We start from the raw sequence: 16,557 nt of genomic DNA on the forward strand, positions 1-16,557 counted from the left end.
GTGGAGAACGCCGGCCAGACATACAGACAGAATCATTTAGACGTCAGGAAGAATCTCACGGGCGGACAGACAATACATCACCGCAGAGTAAAAGGACACGAGGATGGGGCGGTCACTCGAAAGGCTCCAGAACCTCAAGGATGAGTCTTCGAGGACCGGCCACGATGAGTTTGTTGATTGTCTGATAATCGATTCGCAGGCAGCAGAGTCCATTCACCGTTCGCAGAAACTGGCGGGTCTGGGGAGAAAGAGCAGATTTTTAGTTAAAAATATTAAAATCAACAGAAACTGAAAATCCCACCAGATTGAGCAACTCGATCTGACCCAGCAACATAAATCCTCCACCACCTCTAAGTAATAGAGATTAAAAATAAGATGGGACTCGCCTTCATGCCAGCCGCCGCCGCTGGACCACCAGGGTCCACAGCCTGAACATAACACGGACCACTTCCACGGATCACGAACCCCCAACCCACATCATCTCCTAGAATCTGAGAAAGAATTCGGGGAGATGACAGACTTCCGTATTAGTTTATACCAACCCTCCCCTATACAAGCCCCCCACTCAAAAGGTATGCAAGCCGAGAGCCTCAATAAGTAGCTTCTAAAGCCACGTCATCCCATAACCATCCTAGAGAAATGTTAAGACATATCGGTTATCCTCGTCTTAAATAAAATATAAAAAGATAAACCCCTTCCGGTCTCGCTGCCACATTCAGCGTCTCCTCTTACGTTTAGGACCTTTGAAATATAGGGGGCTCCTGGCGCCAGCAGCTCCTCCACAGACACCGGCCTCTTAAGAACTGCGAAAGAATCAAGAAAGGAAAGATTTGGTGTATGCCCAGCGTCCGTAACTGTATATTCCCGCGCCGTATCGGAAGGGGTATCCTACTCTAGGGGTTTCCGTTACCCCGAGAGTAGGATAGGTTGTTTAAACTCACCCGAAGGGGGTCCCAGCAGTGGTTTGTTGGGCGAATAGTAATTGTAGCTGGCAGCAGACCCTCCGGTACTGCCGCTTCTCCGGATCAGAGTTGGGGGCCTTGGGTCAGTCACAGGAGCTGGGGGTGAATTCATAGAGTTCAGCTTGGATTATGCAGCATGCACAGGGGGTGCTTTCCAAACATGTTTGGGGGGGGGGGAAATACATGGGAAATATCTGTTTACTAAAACAGTTTGCACTAATTGTGTTAGAGAGGAGAGGGAATGATCTCTCAGAAGCAGGAATTGGGCAGTTTTGGAACCAGATCAGAGCCTTACATTTGTGAACACTTCTAGGCGTACCAAGAGATAGAAATGTTCACACAATCGGGATTTCAAGAGAGGTAAATCCAATTAGTGGCTATATCACGATTATTAAAACATGAAGACGGTACCTGCATTCTATCCATTAATTATGTAACAGCATTTTAAATTAAATTTACAATTTATATTATTTTAAATGCACAAACCCCAAAATGGTAATCGCAACACTGCCATCTAGTGGCCAAGAGCAGGACTTTATATTGTCTGTACAGCGGGAGGCTTCGGGAGCAGAACCAGTCCTGTAATCATCGGAGCGGTTCCGGACCAAACTCTTTTGTAATTCTATATTAAATAGGGTATAATCCCGCTCTCACCGCACACAAAGCTGCCCGGCGGGAGCTCAGCGTTGAGTTTTCGGAGGCAGAAAGGGCTGTCGGGGGAGTCTTTCTTGGGTCCGATGGACTGGACCTCCAGGACCTCCATCAGCCTCCTCTTACGGCGAAAGTTGATGATGAACTGGTAGAGCAGGTCAGAGTCGGAGAAGTGATGGCGACCGGCCACTAAGGAGAAATGAAGAAGGGGGGTCGTCTGTGTCAGACCGCAGCTTCCCCGGGTCGGAATAGAAACTCAAAATATTAATAAAAATGTATAAAAAGAAGCAAAACAGTATTTTAGAGACAATTTAATGAAGTTATCCAGTTAAACACAGAGCTATAGCAAACTTGGGCTTTTTTTTTTTTTTTATATCGCCATCATATTCGGCAGCTCTGTACATTGTTAAGGGTACCATGTTGTATGATTCCATATTCCAGCATCGCACGGCAAAATTCCTCCCCGTCTACCCTGGAAGCCACCTCCCGATTCTTGACCAACCAATCCAACATCTGGCTGCCCAGGAATGCCCGTCGGTACCGCTCAGCGCCGTGTTCTCGGATCTGCAGGATGGAGTCTTCCTGGTTCATCATCCTGATGGAGACAGAGGGGGGGGGGGGCAAGATTATCCAACAGAGTCTTATCAGGATGCAGCAGGACCTCGAAAACTGAACTTCAGCCTTAAGTGGTCCTGCCTGACAGTTATCACCACGGATGTATAGGTATAAGTGTTATAGGAGCACCCCCCCCCCCAATATATACGTCTTCTGAACCCACATAACTTTTGGGGAGCATTCCCTCGGCCAATCAGAAACACTCACGTTTCATACAGGCGCTGGGCTCTCCTGAACACTTTGGTTTGGCGGTCGGGGGCCAGAGTGCCGTCATCATCCCGAAAGCGGTAGAGCAGCCTGGCGTCTTTAAACACCAAGTACTCGTCACAAACTAAAGACAGAAAGAGAGAGGAACAGAGAGGGAAGAGGCGTCCGAAACGTGACCACGTCGCTGAGGCATTACCAGAAAACCTGCTGTACCCGGGGGGGGCAAATTCACAGCCAGGATCGACTGGGGCCACAGGCCAGAAATGCCCTGATGTCCCAGGACCAGCTAACGTTAGTTACACCCAACAACTCAAGTATGGGGGCACCAAGCTGGGGGGTCTAATGCCTGTACCCAGAACTGAAAAGGTTAATAGTATGCCAGATACCCCCAAACCCCCCCTATCCTACTAACCATGATGGATAACATTATGATCCACAAATTTCTGCATGATGGTGACGGCGGTCTCTCTATCCGGCGCCTCCTTGCATTCCAGCAGCCAATCGACGAGCTCGCTGGCCACGAAGCAGTTGGGGTAGGTGCGCATGTGATTACAGCGGTCTTTGATCAGTTTGGCGTTGTGCAAACGCTGCCTGAGAATTGGAAACGATTGGGCAGAAACCGCCACGGTGGGGAACCCGGATATAAGACGGCAACAAATAAAATGTAAAAAAAATAAATAATAAAAAAAAAAATTAGGGGAGTACAGTTTTAAGCAGATTTTTTTTTTTTTTACAACTATACTTTGGAAGTTGAAGCCAATTCCAATTTGTTAGGCAACAAATTAAAACATTTCACAGCCTAAAACATGTTCCGTTGCAAATATTTTGTGGTCTGCAGACCAGTCTCAACCCTCCAGATTGTAAGCTCCTGTGCACAGGCCCCTCCTGTAGTTCTGTAACTCGAATTGTTATGTTGTGCACTAATTGTCATGTCCTGTTTAATCCATTGTACAGCACCACAGAATATGACGGCACTATAGAAAACAAATAATAATAATAATAATAATAAAGCACAATCAGGAGCGTCGTAGAGGTCATCACGGGTCTGTTAGGTAATCCAGCACCAAGGCAGGCAGCAGAACTCGTGTTGATTGACTCACCTGTGATCAGGCAGGGTGAATGTGAAATCCCGGCCTCCACGTTACCCTCACATTAGCCTCCACCACGTAAAGTAACGCAGGACAGGCTTCCCACAGCCCACACTACATAAACATCAGCAGATGGCTGAGGATAATAGGATTTACAATCCTACAAGTGCATGGGGGCTTCATGGGGTCAGCAAGATAGGCTGGGAAGACCCAAGAAGGTAATTAACCCCTGGATTCCTGCTGTGGCCACTCACCTGAGCTGCTCTCCAGTTACACAGACCTCCACCCAAAGCTGGTGCTCCTCAGCCTTCTTCTTTAAACTGGTACTCAGGAGTTCCATCTTGTCCTCACCACCCAGCAGGGATGGTAGACTACACCCTACACTTTAACCAAAGAGGACCTTACTAAACCCGAGCAACAAAACATTTACAAAGCCTAAGACTCCAGGTCAGCAGATGGCAGCAAGAGGACTCAGATAGCAGGCTTTCTGGGAATAAGCCTATTTTGGGATTCCAAATGGAGCAAGCAGGTTGTAGCATGCATCAGCCTCCCAGCAGCGTTAGCAGGCCTGACCCTAAGCGGTAATTAGTCCATTTCAATATACAGGACCACACCCACCCTCAAAATACTCAGGACCCGCCCCTAATGTATTCCCCGCCCATATTCCCAAACCACACGGAGAGGACACACCTTTTCCTGCCGACAGAGGAGGGTCTGTATTATAATCCGATATAACAGCCGGGGCAGCACCGGCGTAACCGAGGCCTCCCGCCATCCCCGGGAGCCGCACTCCCTCAGTCTCAGCCCAGGAATATGATGTCATTTCCTGGCGCCCAGGCGTTGAGCGCGCGTGAGGCCCGCGGAAGTGCTGTCACTGGCCGGGGGAGGGGCGCTTAATTAACAGTGAATGTGTGGTTTATTAACGTGTATGTGTGGATGTACGTTAATATGTTATTGTGTGTGTGCATTACTGTCTATGAATGTTACTGTATTAGTGTGTATGTATGTGTTACTGTGGATGTTATTGTGCATGTATGTTAATATTTTAGCGTAGAAGTATGTTACTGTATTCGTGTGTATGTATGTTTCTGTGTTAGTGTGTGTATGTTAGCGTGTACATATGTATGTATGTTAGTGTGTGTGGCCCGTACAGCCTGGTATTGGCCGGGGGGAGGGGGGGTTAGCTGTAATTTGGGTGAGCAGAACCTGCAGGCGTCACCGTGTGTCTCCTTCATACAGCCAGTAACCCCCCCCCCCGCCATATTAATTGGCACATGAGATATTCTAGAAGTCTCTGCCCCCACCGTGTAACGAATCCAGAGACCCCCCCCCCCCATGTAGTGACTGGTACCAGTACCTGTATGAGCTGGACGGGGGCCAAGCAATGATCTCCGCGTTGTTTGGGGGGCAGTCGCAGTAACCCCCTCATACCGCTGGAATCTTTTGGCTCTGTTGAGCGAAGCGTCCGGTTCTTCTTTACCGTGTAATCGCTGGCGTCACGGCTGTTAGCATCCCGATGAAATCATGGGGTGTTCATGGACGGCTTCACCCAGTTACCCCAGCGATAGGGTATAATAACGCGTACAGCACTCCTGAGGGCCCGCTTTATTTACGTTAACTATATGCTTCCCTGGGCCGGTACAAGAGATGCTGCTCGCACACTCTAATCAACTTCATTGATTTCATGTAAAATGTACGGTATTGCCTGAAATTTCGCTGTGTATGTACGACGAGGAACGCTTCTGTATGAGTTTTAATAAACACGACAAAAAGAAAAGCTTCTTCCATTGTTTTTAATTTTCCCCAAGTAATGATCCCTAGAAACAGGCTACTCGACGTGCGACGGCACAAGGATCACAAAGAGGGACATGATACAGCACGCCATACACGGAAACTCAGGCACCGGATAGGGAGAGGAACACGGATCGTGAGTGCCAGAACCCACCCCGCAAACACTTTCACAATAAAATAAGCAAAGGGGGTCAATAAATAAGGGTCTGGAGTGAGAATGAAAACATTTCAACTCCCCTTTCAGTGATCAGGGATGAAACAACAGGACCTTTAACCTTTAGCATGATATCACCTAGGGGTGAATTTAACACCCCAAAGGGTCTAAGACAAGCCACATATTAAAAGATCTTATCGATGTGTAATATTTTTCACATCTCATAAACCCTTTTGGTCTTTAAACCTGCCTTTTGTCGGAATGTTCTAAGAAGCAACGTTATCTACGGCTAAATAATTAACATAAAATAAACTTCATTAACTCTGTAAACGAGTGATATCCTAGCTAATCCTATCAAAATATCCATCTTTGATAATACCTATTTTAAAAGTTTGTTTGCTTTTAAGACCGGGGTGAAAAGCCCGTTCCGCAACACACCCCTTAAGAGATAAAACAGCATTTAAGGAAATCTGCCCTCATTCCACGACCTGCGATCCACAACTACCCCACAGCTTGCCAGACGAGGAGGCAATGCCTCACACGGGCAGCCAAACGGGGCACTAACCTGCGCTGCGTACTGTGCGTTACCACTGAATACGTCTCGCATTATTCACAGTAACAAAGGGGTTTGTTTATCACAGCAAAAACATGGTTGCTCCATATTCATACAAATAATATCACGGGCATGTAATATGATTAATTAGGGGCAACCACGTTAGCCGGTCACTGCCTACTTAAAATATATACTTTTGCACAATACTGCCAGACTGTTTGAAATTTTAGTGAAGTCAGTGGGACTGCAGCTGTAGCAGGCTGGAGGGTCAGTAATCCAATTCAGCAGCATGATGAGTGGAAGGCTGTTCTGGAGGTATATGGGGAGCTGGGGTACCTTAGTAAACTCAATGCCAAAGAGAGAAGGGGCACTGGATATTACCCCTTGGGCAGTAAAGTCATTAACCTTCTCTTAAAATAAAAAAATACGTTGGCCAATAGCATACAGAAGCAGACTCACCGATAAACCTCTGCACTTCAATACTCTGAGGGGGAAGGAGTAGGGCAGGGGCACCCTTAGGCTTCCGCCAAATCCCTTTCTACTAAAATATTGGAGAAAGAGGGCGAGTCATGTATAGTTGAAAGGCAGACAGGGTGAGATGAAGCAGAAGATGACAGATGAGGAGTCCTGAGGATGCAGGTGCCCACTGAATCCCCCCCCGAACGGACCCTGCCAGCCCCAAACCTAAGCGAGTGGGATACTTGGCTGACGTGTCCCTCCTGACTCCACTAATCATAGAGCAAGAGCTGCCGCCAGACTTTAGACATATTGGGAAAGGTCCGCAGGACCATGGCACCCCCTGGGGGAAACGTACAGCCAAGCAAATTTCCCACCTCTAGATCCATTGGCACAGGGACCTCTCTGCTTACATATAATGGAGAATGGTCAAGGACTGTTCGGGCAACTAGAAGCTGGGACTCCTGCCCTCATACCCCTGTCTGGCTCAGTCAAGCTCCCCCAACCCTACCAGTTAGCGTCTTCCCACCCAGGATCGGTGGCCGGTGCTTGGCCTTTCTTGCCTTTACCCTCCGCGCCCTCCCAGTGACTGTCCCAATTTTCCCAGCTGTCACTGTTGCTGTTCTTGTTGTTGGAGGTGGTTCCGGAGCCCCAAACCTCCCAGCTGTCGGAGCTCTTCCGCCCGGTGGAGTTCTCCGGGAAGGTCCAGCTGTCCCCACTCGGAGATTTGGAAGGTTTTTGGACGTCCTCAGAGCTACCGAATGTTTCCCAGAAGTTCTTGGGGGGTCCAGCGTTCTGGTAGCCGTCACCACTTGTCTGCTGGAAGCCGTCGCCTGGGGCAGAGCTGGGCAAAGGACAACGCGAGACACACATTGTTAACAAATACACGCACCTGCTGCGATACACAGTGACACGCTCGCCTGCCACAGAAACACTCAACGCAGCGATACACAGTGACACACACACACACTCACCCATCTGTATCTTCACTCCTGCCAGAGAAGAATGTAGTAACATCCTTCCAGCTTTTAGTACCAGCTCCCTGCACCTAAATGGAAAGGAAGGGGGTTACATTAAACAGTCACATCTCATTAGACAAACTCAGAAATTCATGATTCCCATTCATGGGCTAGGATAATTTATTATAAAACTGCTCAAATTAAAAAAAATTAATTTAAAAGGAGCCCATCTGGCTTATTTTCAGGCATCAATAAATTTCTGGGAGCCAGACTCCACGGTCTTTCCATCTCTTCAGGATAAAAGCCACCAGTAAAAAGAATTTTGGCACATAGAAATGGAGCGTAATATACGGATTCTCCACTAGTGGGCAATATGACCTTTCCAAAGCTTTCTGAGAAAGGTATTTATGGTTTTATATAGTGCCATCCTATGCCGTAGCGCTGTACAATGGGTATTTAACTGGAGACCAGGCGGTGTGGCTTCCACTCACCCCACGTTGTCCAGAAAGGGCAGCATGTGGAAGAGGGGTAAAAAAAAAGACAAAACATTGTTACAAGACAATTTCACAATTTTAACATGGCAGCCGTCTCCATACCACAGGGCAAGATTGGGGTACCGGCGGCTCTCAGTCTATGCAGCCTCCAACGTATTTAATCCTTTACCCGCCTGCCAGCAGCAACCAACCAGTGCCGGGACCTTCATCGCTAACCAGGCGTAAATACATTACGGAGACTGTTCACATTGTGCAAATAGTGCCGGTTTCCCCCACAATCGAGTCGAGTATGGAGAGCGGCCGCACCGCGCGTCCCCCTACCTTGGCTGCCAGCTGGGATACTCCACTGGAGACGTCTTCCAAGATTCGCCCTTCTTTCACCTGATGGGCAGGAGGAGACGGGGAGACATGGAGGAGCAGCGGTCAGAGGCGAGATCATGACAGGGAGCGGGGTGAAGGACCCGTCAATCAACAGGTAGCGTGCGCAAGAATAGCAGTGAAGAGTACGACATGCGCGGTGATTACGGCAGAGCAAACGCCTGGAAAAAGGAGCCAAGCAAAGAGCGCTCTAACAATGGGGGGGGGGAGCACCTTTTTAAAAGACTACAGTTCCCATTATCCCCCAGGTGTAGATTTTCAAGAACGGTAGAGAAGTAGGTTGACCGTCCCTACGGCGGGGAAATTTCTCTAGAATGGAAATGACGCTGGCGGAAACCCTTCAGATCATTCCAATACTTTATGAGATCCTGGGCACATTGCGAGGGGATCCACCAAAAATTTACATAGGTATTTTCCCAAATTAGTCAACAAAGACAATCAGAATGTGCTGCTACTGAATTAAGACTAAAGACGCGGTGCGTGGAGGAAGGCATTGATCTGAAAGCGGTTAGTTGGAAAATCCAGCCGTAAAACCCACAGCGTTAACCTCGGTAGTCAGTTCATTGATCTGCATGGAGCCAAAGTTACCTTCTCTTGGGCTGGTTTGACAACAGTTTCATTAAGGGTCTGACCTATCTCAGAGGCCTATCCAGGAAAAAAAAGAACAATAGAGGGTTCAGAAGACTCAAGATAAGTCAAAGGCTTCGATTTACTTTTATATATAGGATTTCAGCTTCACGAGGACTAAGAACATGCGAAGGTCAAAGCACGGGCAATGGTGGAAACGAGACACAGCCGGCTGGGGAGGCTCAGGTGAAAGAGGGAAAGAGGACGTTTCAGGGAGGGCCGGGGGTAACGGGGGGGGGGACCAGGTACGGACCTTTAACAGGTTTGGGTTAGAAATCATGTAAAGCACGTCGAGTAGTTAAAGTTTTGGTTGGGATTCTCAGCCTCCTAGCACCATGCACCGGACACCGAGCTGCGCGTGATGATCGGATGACACGATGGAGCGTGACGGCACGGACTCCCGGGGCAGGGATTACGCCAAGCATCACAACTACGACGCAACAAAACCACGAAACAGCTGCCACGTCACAACGGCACCGGACCACCACGCATGGACCATGCACGCGGGGTACACCAAGAGTTATTACCGAGTCCTGGGGGTGCTTGTTCCCTCCCCAAAACTGCACGTGGGCAGCGAGGGAGAGTTTGGGGAGAAAAATCACTTTTTAGTTAGGAATGGGGGGTGAACTCTTTGCGCTCCTGTGTAGCAGGTAACATGGGTTTCATTGATGCTATAGAACTTTCCAATGGCCACCCGTTTGCATATAACGTGACCCGGGCTTACTTGCCCTGATTAAAAGCTTTTACAATCTGTTAGAAAGTCTTTTTTGAAGGCTCTTCTTACCGCAGGCTATGTTCTTCCTCATTGGTTAAAAAGACTCTTTAAATCTAGAGTACAGTTATCAGATTGGTGGGCTGTGGGACAGCGAAGCCCCTCAAACGGTTCCGCAAAACCACAGTAACCAGGAACAATTTCTACAGCAGAAAACTCCGGTTCCTAAACGACCCCAACAGCCCCCGAATCTTCAACATGAGTTAATACCCAGCAGAAATATTATATATAGAAAAAGAGTACTGCAGTGTAACCAAACTTTGCGAATAACCCCCCACCACCACAATAATCAAAATAAGGAAATCTCTAAGCCGTTACCTTTTGTGATGCCTGGGATCCCAATTTGGTTGCCTAAAAAAAAAAAAAAAAAAAAAAAAAAAAAAAAAGTCATTGAATCTGATGGAATAGGAGACGTGTTCCTGACTGAATAGGTCATAAGTATGTTTTATCGCACAAATGGGCCAAACCAACCAAAAAAAAGCAAGTTATCCCAAAGAGCATAACTCACGCTCTCCTTGGCCGCAGACGCAAATTTACTGGCCCCGACTGTGAAACTGCTCCAACCCTGGAAGAGAAAACGTGACGCAGTTACCTCGAGACCATCTGCAAGCCTCCAACGAGGGATAACTCATGACCAACGCAGGCCAACCTGACGGGTCTAGCAGTAGCCAGAGCAGCAGGCAGACAGGGGGCTAGAACCCAAGAGTCCGTTCAGGCTCTCACCGAGTATAAAGAAGTCATTGCGTTGTTCAGAAAATCTTCTTCCTTTTTCGGGGGATTGACTGTGTTCCCAAATCCCACATATCTGTTCTCCTGGCCCCCAGTACCTCCGCCACTGGAATAAGAAAGGTTTGAGCACATCATATCGCCTACGCCAAACTTGCTTAAGCCCCCTTATTATTGCACCACTGAAGCTCGTTGAGGTGGCCATAACTGTTCTCAGAACGCAGAAGACTATCTAGTTACCTCTGATAGGAATTCACATCATCGTTCAGCCAGTCCTCGAAAGCTTTATCGCCTGATGACACCCCCGTCTGGCCAGATCCTACGGCCGAGCTGCAAGGAGAATGACCGTTAGCAAAACGTCAGCTCGGCCAATTTCATTCCACTGTGCCTGTCAAGGCATCACCCGCTGAGGAACATGGTGGGGAGTTGGGGTAAAACATCTCATACCGGTGAGAGGAACCACCCAGGATCTTTGGCTGAGGGGGAGTCCAATTCCGAGCCTGTGAGGTCTCCACAGACCATTCCCGTCCTTCAGACAACGTAGCAACCTGGAGAGCAAGGAAGCCAATCAACTCTATGAGCTTCGATCGATGCGTCCACCGCAACCAAACGGCGTCCCCACCACGTATGTTTACGCAAGTATAGCCATGTGAACTCACCCGGTCACGATATAAAGCAGCAGCCCTGCTATTGTACTTTTCCTGTAAGGTCCAGCATGGGTCATAGTCATCCTGCGACTCCAAGAACTGTCGGAACTTTCCATTACCTCCGACCTTCATCTTCTCCAGTTCGACATCCTTCCACTTGTCCATTGTCACAGAACGCACGAAACTGAGAAGGGGGGGGACAAAACTTATGGAGGGAACAGCAAACACAAGACAAACCAGCGAGAGCCCGGTGTGGACTTTTTCCTAATTTCCCAAATAAAGTCCAGGTGAGACTTGTGGAATCAGAAAGGTAGAAGCCTCAGCGATAACCATCAGAGGACCACTTGGCAGGGATCAAGATTGTTCTTGGCAGGTAAATCTCACCTGAGATGAACTCCAAGTCCTCGGTGTTTCCCGGAGCACTCCAGACATATCCAGATTCCGTAGGTCACGCTGACCCACTGAGGGTTAAAAGCTCCACATTCAAAGCAGGTCTGTAAGAGAAGAGCCAGGTTAATATCCGGGACTGAATTACACAGCTTTGGTAAAAGCATCTTAGAAAACGTGACTAGAGCGCACAAAGCGGCCCCTTACGTTGTTTTCATCCTGAACTCGGACTTCCTTCAGCACCTTCCTGGTCCTTGGGCTCGCCATCGCTACTGCCAGAAAACGAAAACCTCCGTCAGATTGTCACCATGCGACAGGGAATGGCGAGGGGGCGACGGCGGAGGACAGGGATGGTGCGGCGGAGGGTGGCGCTTTGGCGGCAAGCGACGGCCACCACAGGGGGGGAGGCGGCAGAGGGCGGCGATGGCCTCCAGAGGGAGGGAGGCGGCAGAGGACGGCGACGGCCTCCAGAGGGAGGGAGGCGGCAGAGGGCGGCGACGTCCACCACAGGAGGGGGACGGCAGAGGGCGGCGACAGCCACCACAGGAGGGGGCCGGCAGAGGGCGGCGACAGCCACCACAGCAGGGGGCCGGCAGAGGGCGGCGACAGCCACCACAGCAGGGGGCCGGCAGAGGGCGGCGACAGCCACCACAGCAGGGGGCCGGCAGAGGGCGGCGACAGCCACCACAGCAGGGGGCCGGCAGAGGGCGGCGACAGCCACCACAGCAGGGGGCCGGCAGAGGGCGGCGACAGCCACCACAGCAGGGGGCCGGCAGAGGGCGGCGACAGCCACCACAGCAGGGGGCAGCGACAGCCACCAAAGGAGGGGGGCGGCAGAGGGCGGCGACAGCCACCACGGGGGGGGGGCGGCAGAGGGCGGCGACAGCCACCACGGGGGGGGCGGCAGAGGGCGGCGACAGCCACCACGGGGGGGGCTGGCAGAGGGCGGCGACAGCCACCACGGGGGGGGGGCGGCAGAGGGCGGCGACAGCCACCACGGGGGGGGGGGGCGGCAGAGGGCGGCGACAGCCACCACGGGGGGGGGGGGGCGGCAGAGGGCGGCGACAGCCACCACGGGGGGGGGGGGGCGGCAGAGGGCGGCGACAGCCACCACGTGGGGGGCGGCAGAGGGCGGCGACAGCCACCACAGGAGGGGGGCGGCAGAGAGCAGCGGGTGGCAATGGCCACTGGAGACCGCGGAGCATGGCATTGGCCACAGGGGTGGCTGGCGATGGCCACGGCAGGAGGGGGCTGGCGATGGCCACGGCAGGAGGGGGCTGGCGATGGCCACGGCGGGGGGACGATGGCCACGGCGGGGGGGGGGGGACGATGGCCACGGCGGGGGGGGGGGGACGATGGCCACGGCGGTGGGGGGGACGATGGCCACGGCGGTGGGGGGGGGCGATGGCCACGGCGGGGGGGGGGGGCGATGGCCACGGCGGGGGGGGGCGATGGCCACGGCGGGGGGGGGGGGCGATGGCCACGGCGGGGGGGGGGGGCGATGGCCACGGCGGGGGGGGGGGCGATGGCCACGGCGGGGGGGGGGCGATGGCCACGGCGGGGGGGGGGCGATGGCATCTCTCTCCGGCCGGTACCTTCTCTTATGGTCGGATAGCGCTCAGCCTGGGGTCTCCTCGTTTACTGCTCCCCGGACCCGGTGTTTCGGTTGCAGCTGTCTCCCCGGACCCGGTGTTTCGGTTGCCGCTGTCTCCCCGGACCCGGTGTCTCGGTTGCCGCTCTCTCCTCGGTCCCGGTGTCTCGGTTGCCGCTGTCCAGCTCCCCTTCACTCCGCCGCCATCTTCCGGCTACGTTGCATCTTCGCAGTGGGTTATGGGAGCGCTGAAGCCTTAACTCTACGTGTGCCAAAGCTCTGCGTGAATGACGTCATATGGGGGTGTGGTCACACGAGCTTCAGTACATCAGATGCATCCCACTCTCTGTCTACCCATTATATCTATCTGTCCATATATCCATCTATCTGTGTCATTATTTACATTACTCATTAAATGTATATAAATATATAAATATATATATGCGTCATTAGTGTGTATTGCATATGGTTTATACAGACCTATGGTTATTATTATAATAAACGCGCCATTAGTTATATTATTATATATGCGCCGTTAGTTATATTATTATATATATTATATATATTATTATATATATGAGGCATTAGCTATATTATTATATATGAGGCATTAGTTATTATATATGAAGCATTAGCTATATTAATATATATGAGGCATTAGTGATATTATTACCGTATATACGAGACATTAGTTATATTACTATATACGCGGCATTAGCTATATTATTATATATGAGGCATTAGATTATTATATACAAGGCATTAGTTATGTTATTGAATACAAGGCATTAGTTATATTATTGAATACAAGCCATTAGTTATTTAATTATATATGAGGCATTAGTTATATTATTATATATGAGGCATTAGTTATATTATTATATATACAAGGCATTAGTTATGTTATTATATATGAGGCATTAGTTATATTATTACGGTATATATACGAGGCATTAGTTATAATATATATACGAGGTGTAGCAGACCCCGTCTGAATGATGGCCAAAACTTTACTGATGATTTTTAAAAGCTTTATTGTAAACTTTCCTTTAACTCCAAAAATTCACCTTAAGAGCTAAACAAAATACAAATAATATGCATTAATGACTTATCCCTAAATTATCTATCTTTTGCATATTACTAGTACAAAGTAAAAAATATACAGACCTTATGCCTTTTCAGGGGTTTGCTAAACAACCTTGTATATGAGGATGGACTCTGATAATTCTTGTTGATATGCTGGCTCTCTTGTATTACAGTTATGACCAGTATGACTGTTATGACCAGTATATCCCAAGACCATTTCCTTCTGAGTAACAGTCCTACCCCAAACACATTCCCCTTGCAACATGGACAGTGTAAACCCTATCCACATTTAAAACTTGCAAAAACTATGAGAACATGAATACAACAAATTATAACATAAATGACAGAGTTAAGTCTGTTACACGAGGCATTAGTTATATTATTATATACGAGGCATTAGCTATATTATTATATATGAGGCATTAGTTATATTATTATATACGAGGCATTAGCTATATTATTATATATGAGGCATTAGTTATATTATTATATATGAGGCATTAGTTATATTATTACGGTATATATACGAGGCATTAGTTCTATTATTATATACAAGGCATTAGTTATATTATTATATACGAGGCATTAGCTATATTATTATATATGAGGCATTAGTTATGTTATTATATATGAGGCATTAGTTATATTATTATACATGGGGCATTAGTTACATTATTACGGTATATATACGAGGCATTAGTTATATTATTATATACGAGGCATTAGTTATATTATTATATACAAGGCATTAGCTATATTATTATATATGAGGCATTAGTTATATTATTACGGTATATATACGAGGCATTCGTTATATTATTATATACGAGGCATTAGTTATATTATTATATACAAGGCATTAGCTATATTATTATATATGAGGCATTCGTTATATTATTACGGTATATATACGAGGCATTCGTTATATTATTATATACGAGGCATTAGTTATATTATTATATACAAGGCATTAGCTATATTATTATATATGAGGCATTCGTTATATTATTATGTATGAGGCATTAGTTATATTATTATTTACGAGGCATTAGCTATATTATTATATACGAGGCATTAGCTATATTATTATATACGAGGCATTAGTTATATTATTATATACGAGGCATTAGCTATATTACTATATACAAGGCATTAGCTATATTATTATATATGAAGCATTAGTTACATTATTACGGTATATATACGAGACATTAGATATATTATTATATACGAGGCATTAGCTATATTATAATATATGAAGCATTAACTATTTTATTATATATGAGGCATTAGTTATGTTATTATATATGAGGCATTAGTTATATTATTATATATGAGGCATTAGTTATATTACGGTATGTATACAAGGCATTAGTTATATTATTATATATGAGGCATTAGTTATATTATTACGGTGTATATATAGTTATATTGTTATATACGAGGCATTAGTTATATTATTATATACGCGTCATCAGTTATATTATTATATACAAGGCATTAGCTATATTATTATTTATGAGGCATTAGTACATCATCTGCCAGCACTTCTGACACATATACATAGCAGCCAGCAGAGGGCTGCGCATGTTGGAGCACACTGTCAGACTGAGGCCACCTCTGTCCAGCCCAGATCTTCAACCTCTTTGTGCCCCTATTGAGAGACAGAGGCATTCCTAGCAGTTTTGCCCTAGAGTTGGGGTAGTTATTATTGCCCCAATATAATCTTCATCAAAGCCAAGTTTTTTAGAAAAGTCTTTTCAGATCCATTCCATAAGGGCTTTTATCATTAGTAATTGCTTTATATAGCGCCATCATATGCTGTAGCACTTTACAACAGGCAAATAGGACAATCAAGAAATAAAATAATAGAAGAAAAGTAGTCCTTGATTTTTATTGCCCTGTCTGGATATTACCCCATGTCATAAAGTTACCCCGAATGAAGGGAACAATATTTATTGTGAGCAAAATTGTTAACAAAACTAAACACGGGGTTGGCATCTTGCATGGAAACCATAATGTATTCGGAGGTTATGGGTAATATTAATCAGTACTATTTTTCACAGGGAATGATATTGTTGCATAGAACAGCCTTCCAGCAGAGGTGGTTATTAGGGTTGCTGGATGCTTTATAATACTGCTTGTGGCTATAAGATACAATGTATCAGAACAGAACATGCGCTTTCTGGACAGTCTGGTTTAAAAGTGGGCGTCCAATTCATTCATTTGATTTTAGATGGCAAGCTCTGCAGATTAGGGCTTTTACAAGATAAGCATGATTGCAGACTGTGCTGTATAAATGACAGTAGCATATAGTAGTATAATTTAACCTTTCGGTGACTATATGAGAGATACTGGGCTGTCTGAGCTCAGACCAGCTTTTCTTTGTGATAATTAAGACGCGGCTCCTTTA

At 47.5% G+C, this 16,557-nt stretch overlaps 2 protein-coding genes across 4 annotated transcripts; both read right to left on the minus strand.

The window, feature by feature from the left end:
• Window positions 1-112: 112 nt before the first annotated feature.
• On the minus strand, window positions 113-3,863 carry LOC128470883 (DEP domain-containing mTOR-interacting protein-like). The gene is made up of 9 exons (XM_053452742.1): window positions 3,778-3,863; window positions 2,848-3,026; window positions 2,436-2,559; window positions 2,030-2,208; window positions 1,617-1,802; window positions 942-1,058; window positions 733-803; window positions 387-491; window positions 113-238 (listed from the first exon to the last, which is right to left on the minus strand). Exons 1-9 carry the CDS (start codon window positions 3,861-3,863, stop codon window positions 113-115), a joined length of 1,173 nt encoding a protein of 390 aa, XP_053308717.1.
• Window positions 3,864-6,774: 2,911 nt separating this feature from the next.
• ARFGAP1 (ADP ribosylation factor GTPase activating protein 1) lies at window positions 6,775-13,163 on the minus strand. Of its 3 annotated transcripts, XM_053453340.1 has the most exons (13): window positions 13,063-13,163; window positions 11,675-11,739; window positions 11,465-11,574; window positions 11,093-11,264; window positions 10,881-10,981; window positions 10,674-10,763; window positions 10,431-10,542; window positions 10,216-10,272; window positions 10,026-10,058; window positions 8,897-8,953; window positions 8,252-8,311; window positions 7,452-7,525; window positions 6,775-7,321 (listed from the first exon to the last, which is right to left on the minus strand). In XM_053453340.1, the coding sequence occupies exons 2-13, from the start codon at window positions 11,732-11,734 to the stop codon at window positions 6,985-6,987; spliced, it is 1,263 nt and encodes a 420-aa protein (XP_053309315.1). In that variant the 5' UTR covers window positions 11,735-11,739; window positions 13,063-13,163; the 3' UTR covers window positions 6,775-6,984. The 3 variants fall into 3 exon arrangements, with proteins under 3 accessions (XP_053309315.1, XP_053309316.1, XP_053309317.1); XM_053453341.1 differs by lacking the exon at window positions 8,897-8,953; XM_053453342.1 differs by lacking the exons at window positions 8,252-8,311; window positions 8,897-8,953 and having other exon boundaries at window positions 7,452-7,519.
• Window positions 13,164-16,557: the final 3,394 nt, after the last annotated feature.

The sequence above is a fragment of the Spea bombifrons genome, chromosome 13 (genome assembly GCF_027358695.1).
Source record: "Spea bombifrons isolate aSpeBom1 chromosome 13, aSpeBom1.2.pri, whole genome shotgun sequence".
Taxonomy (NCBI): Eukaryota; Metazoa; Chordata; class Amphibia; order Anura; family Pelobatidae; genus Spea; species Spea bombifrons.

Excerpts from the sequence above, each read along its gene's own strand:
- LOC128470883 (XM_053452742.1), bottom strand. The coding sequence starts at position 3,863 with ATGGAACTCCTGAGTACCAGTTTAAAGAAGAAGGCTGAGGAGCACCAG. Across the intron at positions 492-732 it reads ATATTTCAAAGGTCCTAAAC|ATTCTAGGAGATGATGTGGG; the intron begins GTAAGAGGAGAC and ends ATTCTTTCTCAG. Across the intron at positions 239-386 it reads CGGCGGCGGCTGGCATGAAG|ACCCGCCAGTTTCTGCGAAC; the intron begins GCGAGTCCCATC and ends CTTTCTCCCCAG.
- ARFGAP1 (XM_053453340.1), bottom strand. The coding sequence starts at position 11,734 with ATGGCGAGCCCAAGGACCAGGAAGGTGCTGAAGGAAGTCCGAGTTCAG. Across the intron at positions 11,575-11,674 it reads GAGTTCAGGATGAAAACAAC|ACCTGCTTTGAATGTGGAGC; the intron begins GTAAGGGGCCGC and ends CTTCTCTTACAG. Across the intron at positions 8,312-8,896 it reads TCAAACCAGCCCAAGAGAAG|GTGAAAGAAGGGCGAATCTT; the intron begins GTAACTTTGGCT and ends CCTGCCCATCAG.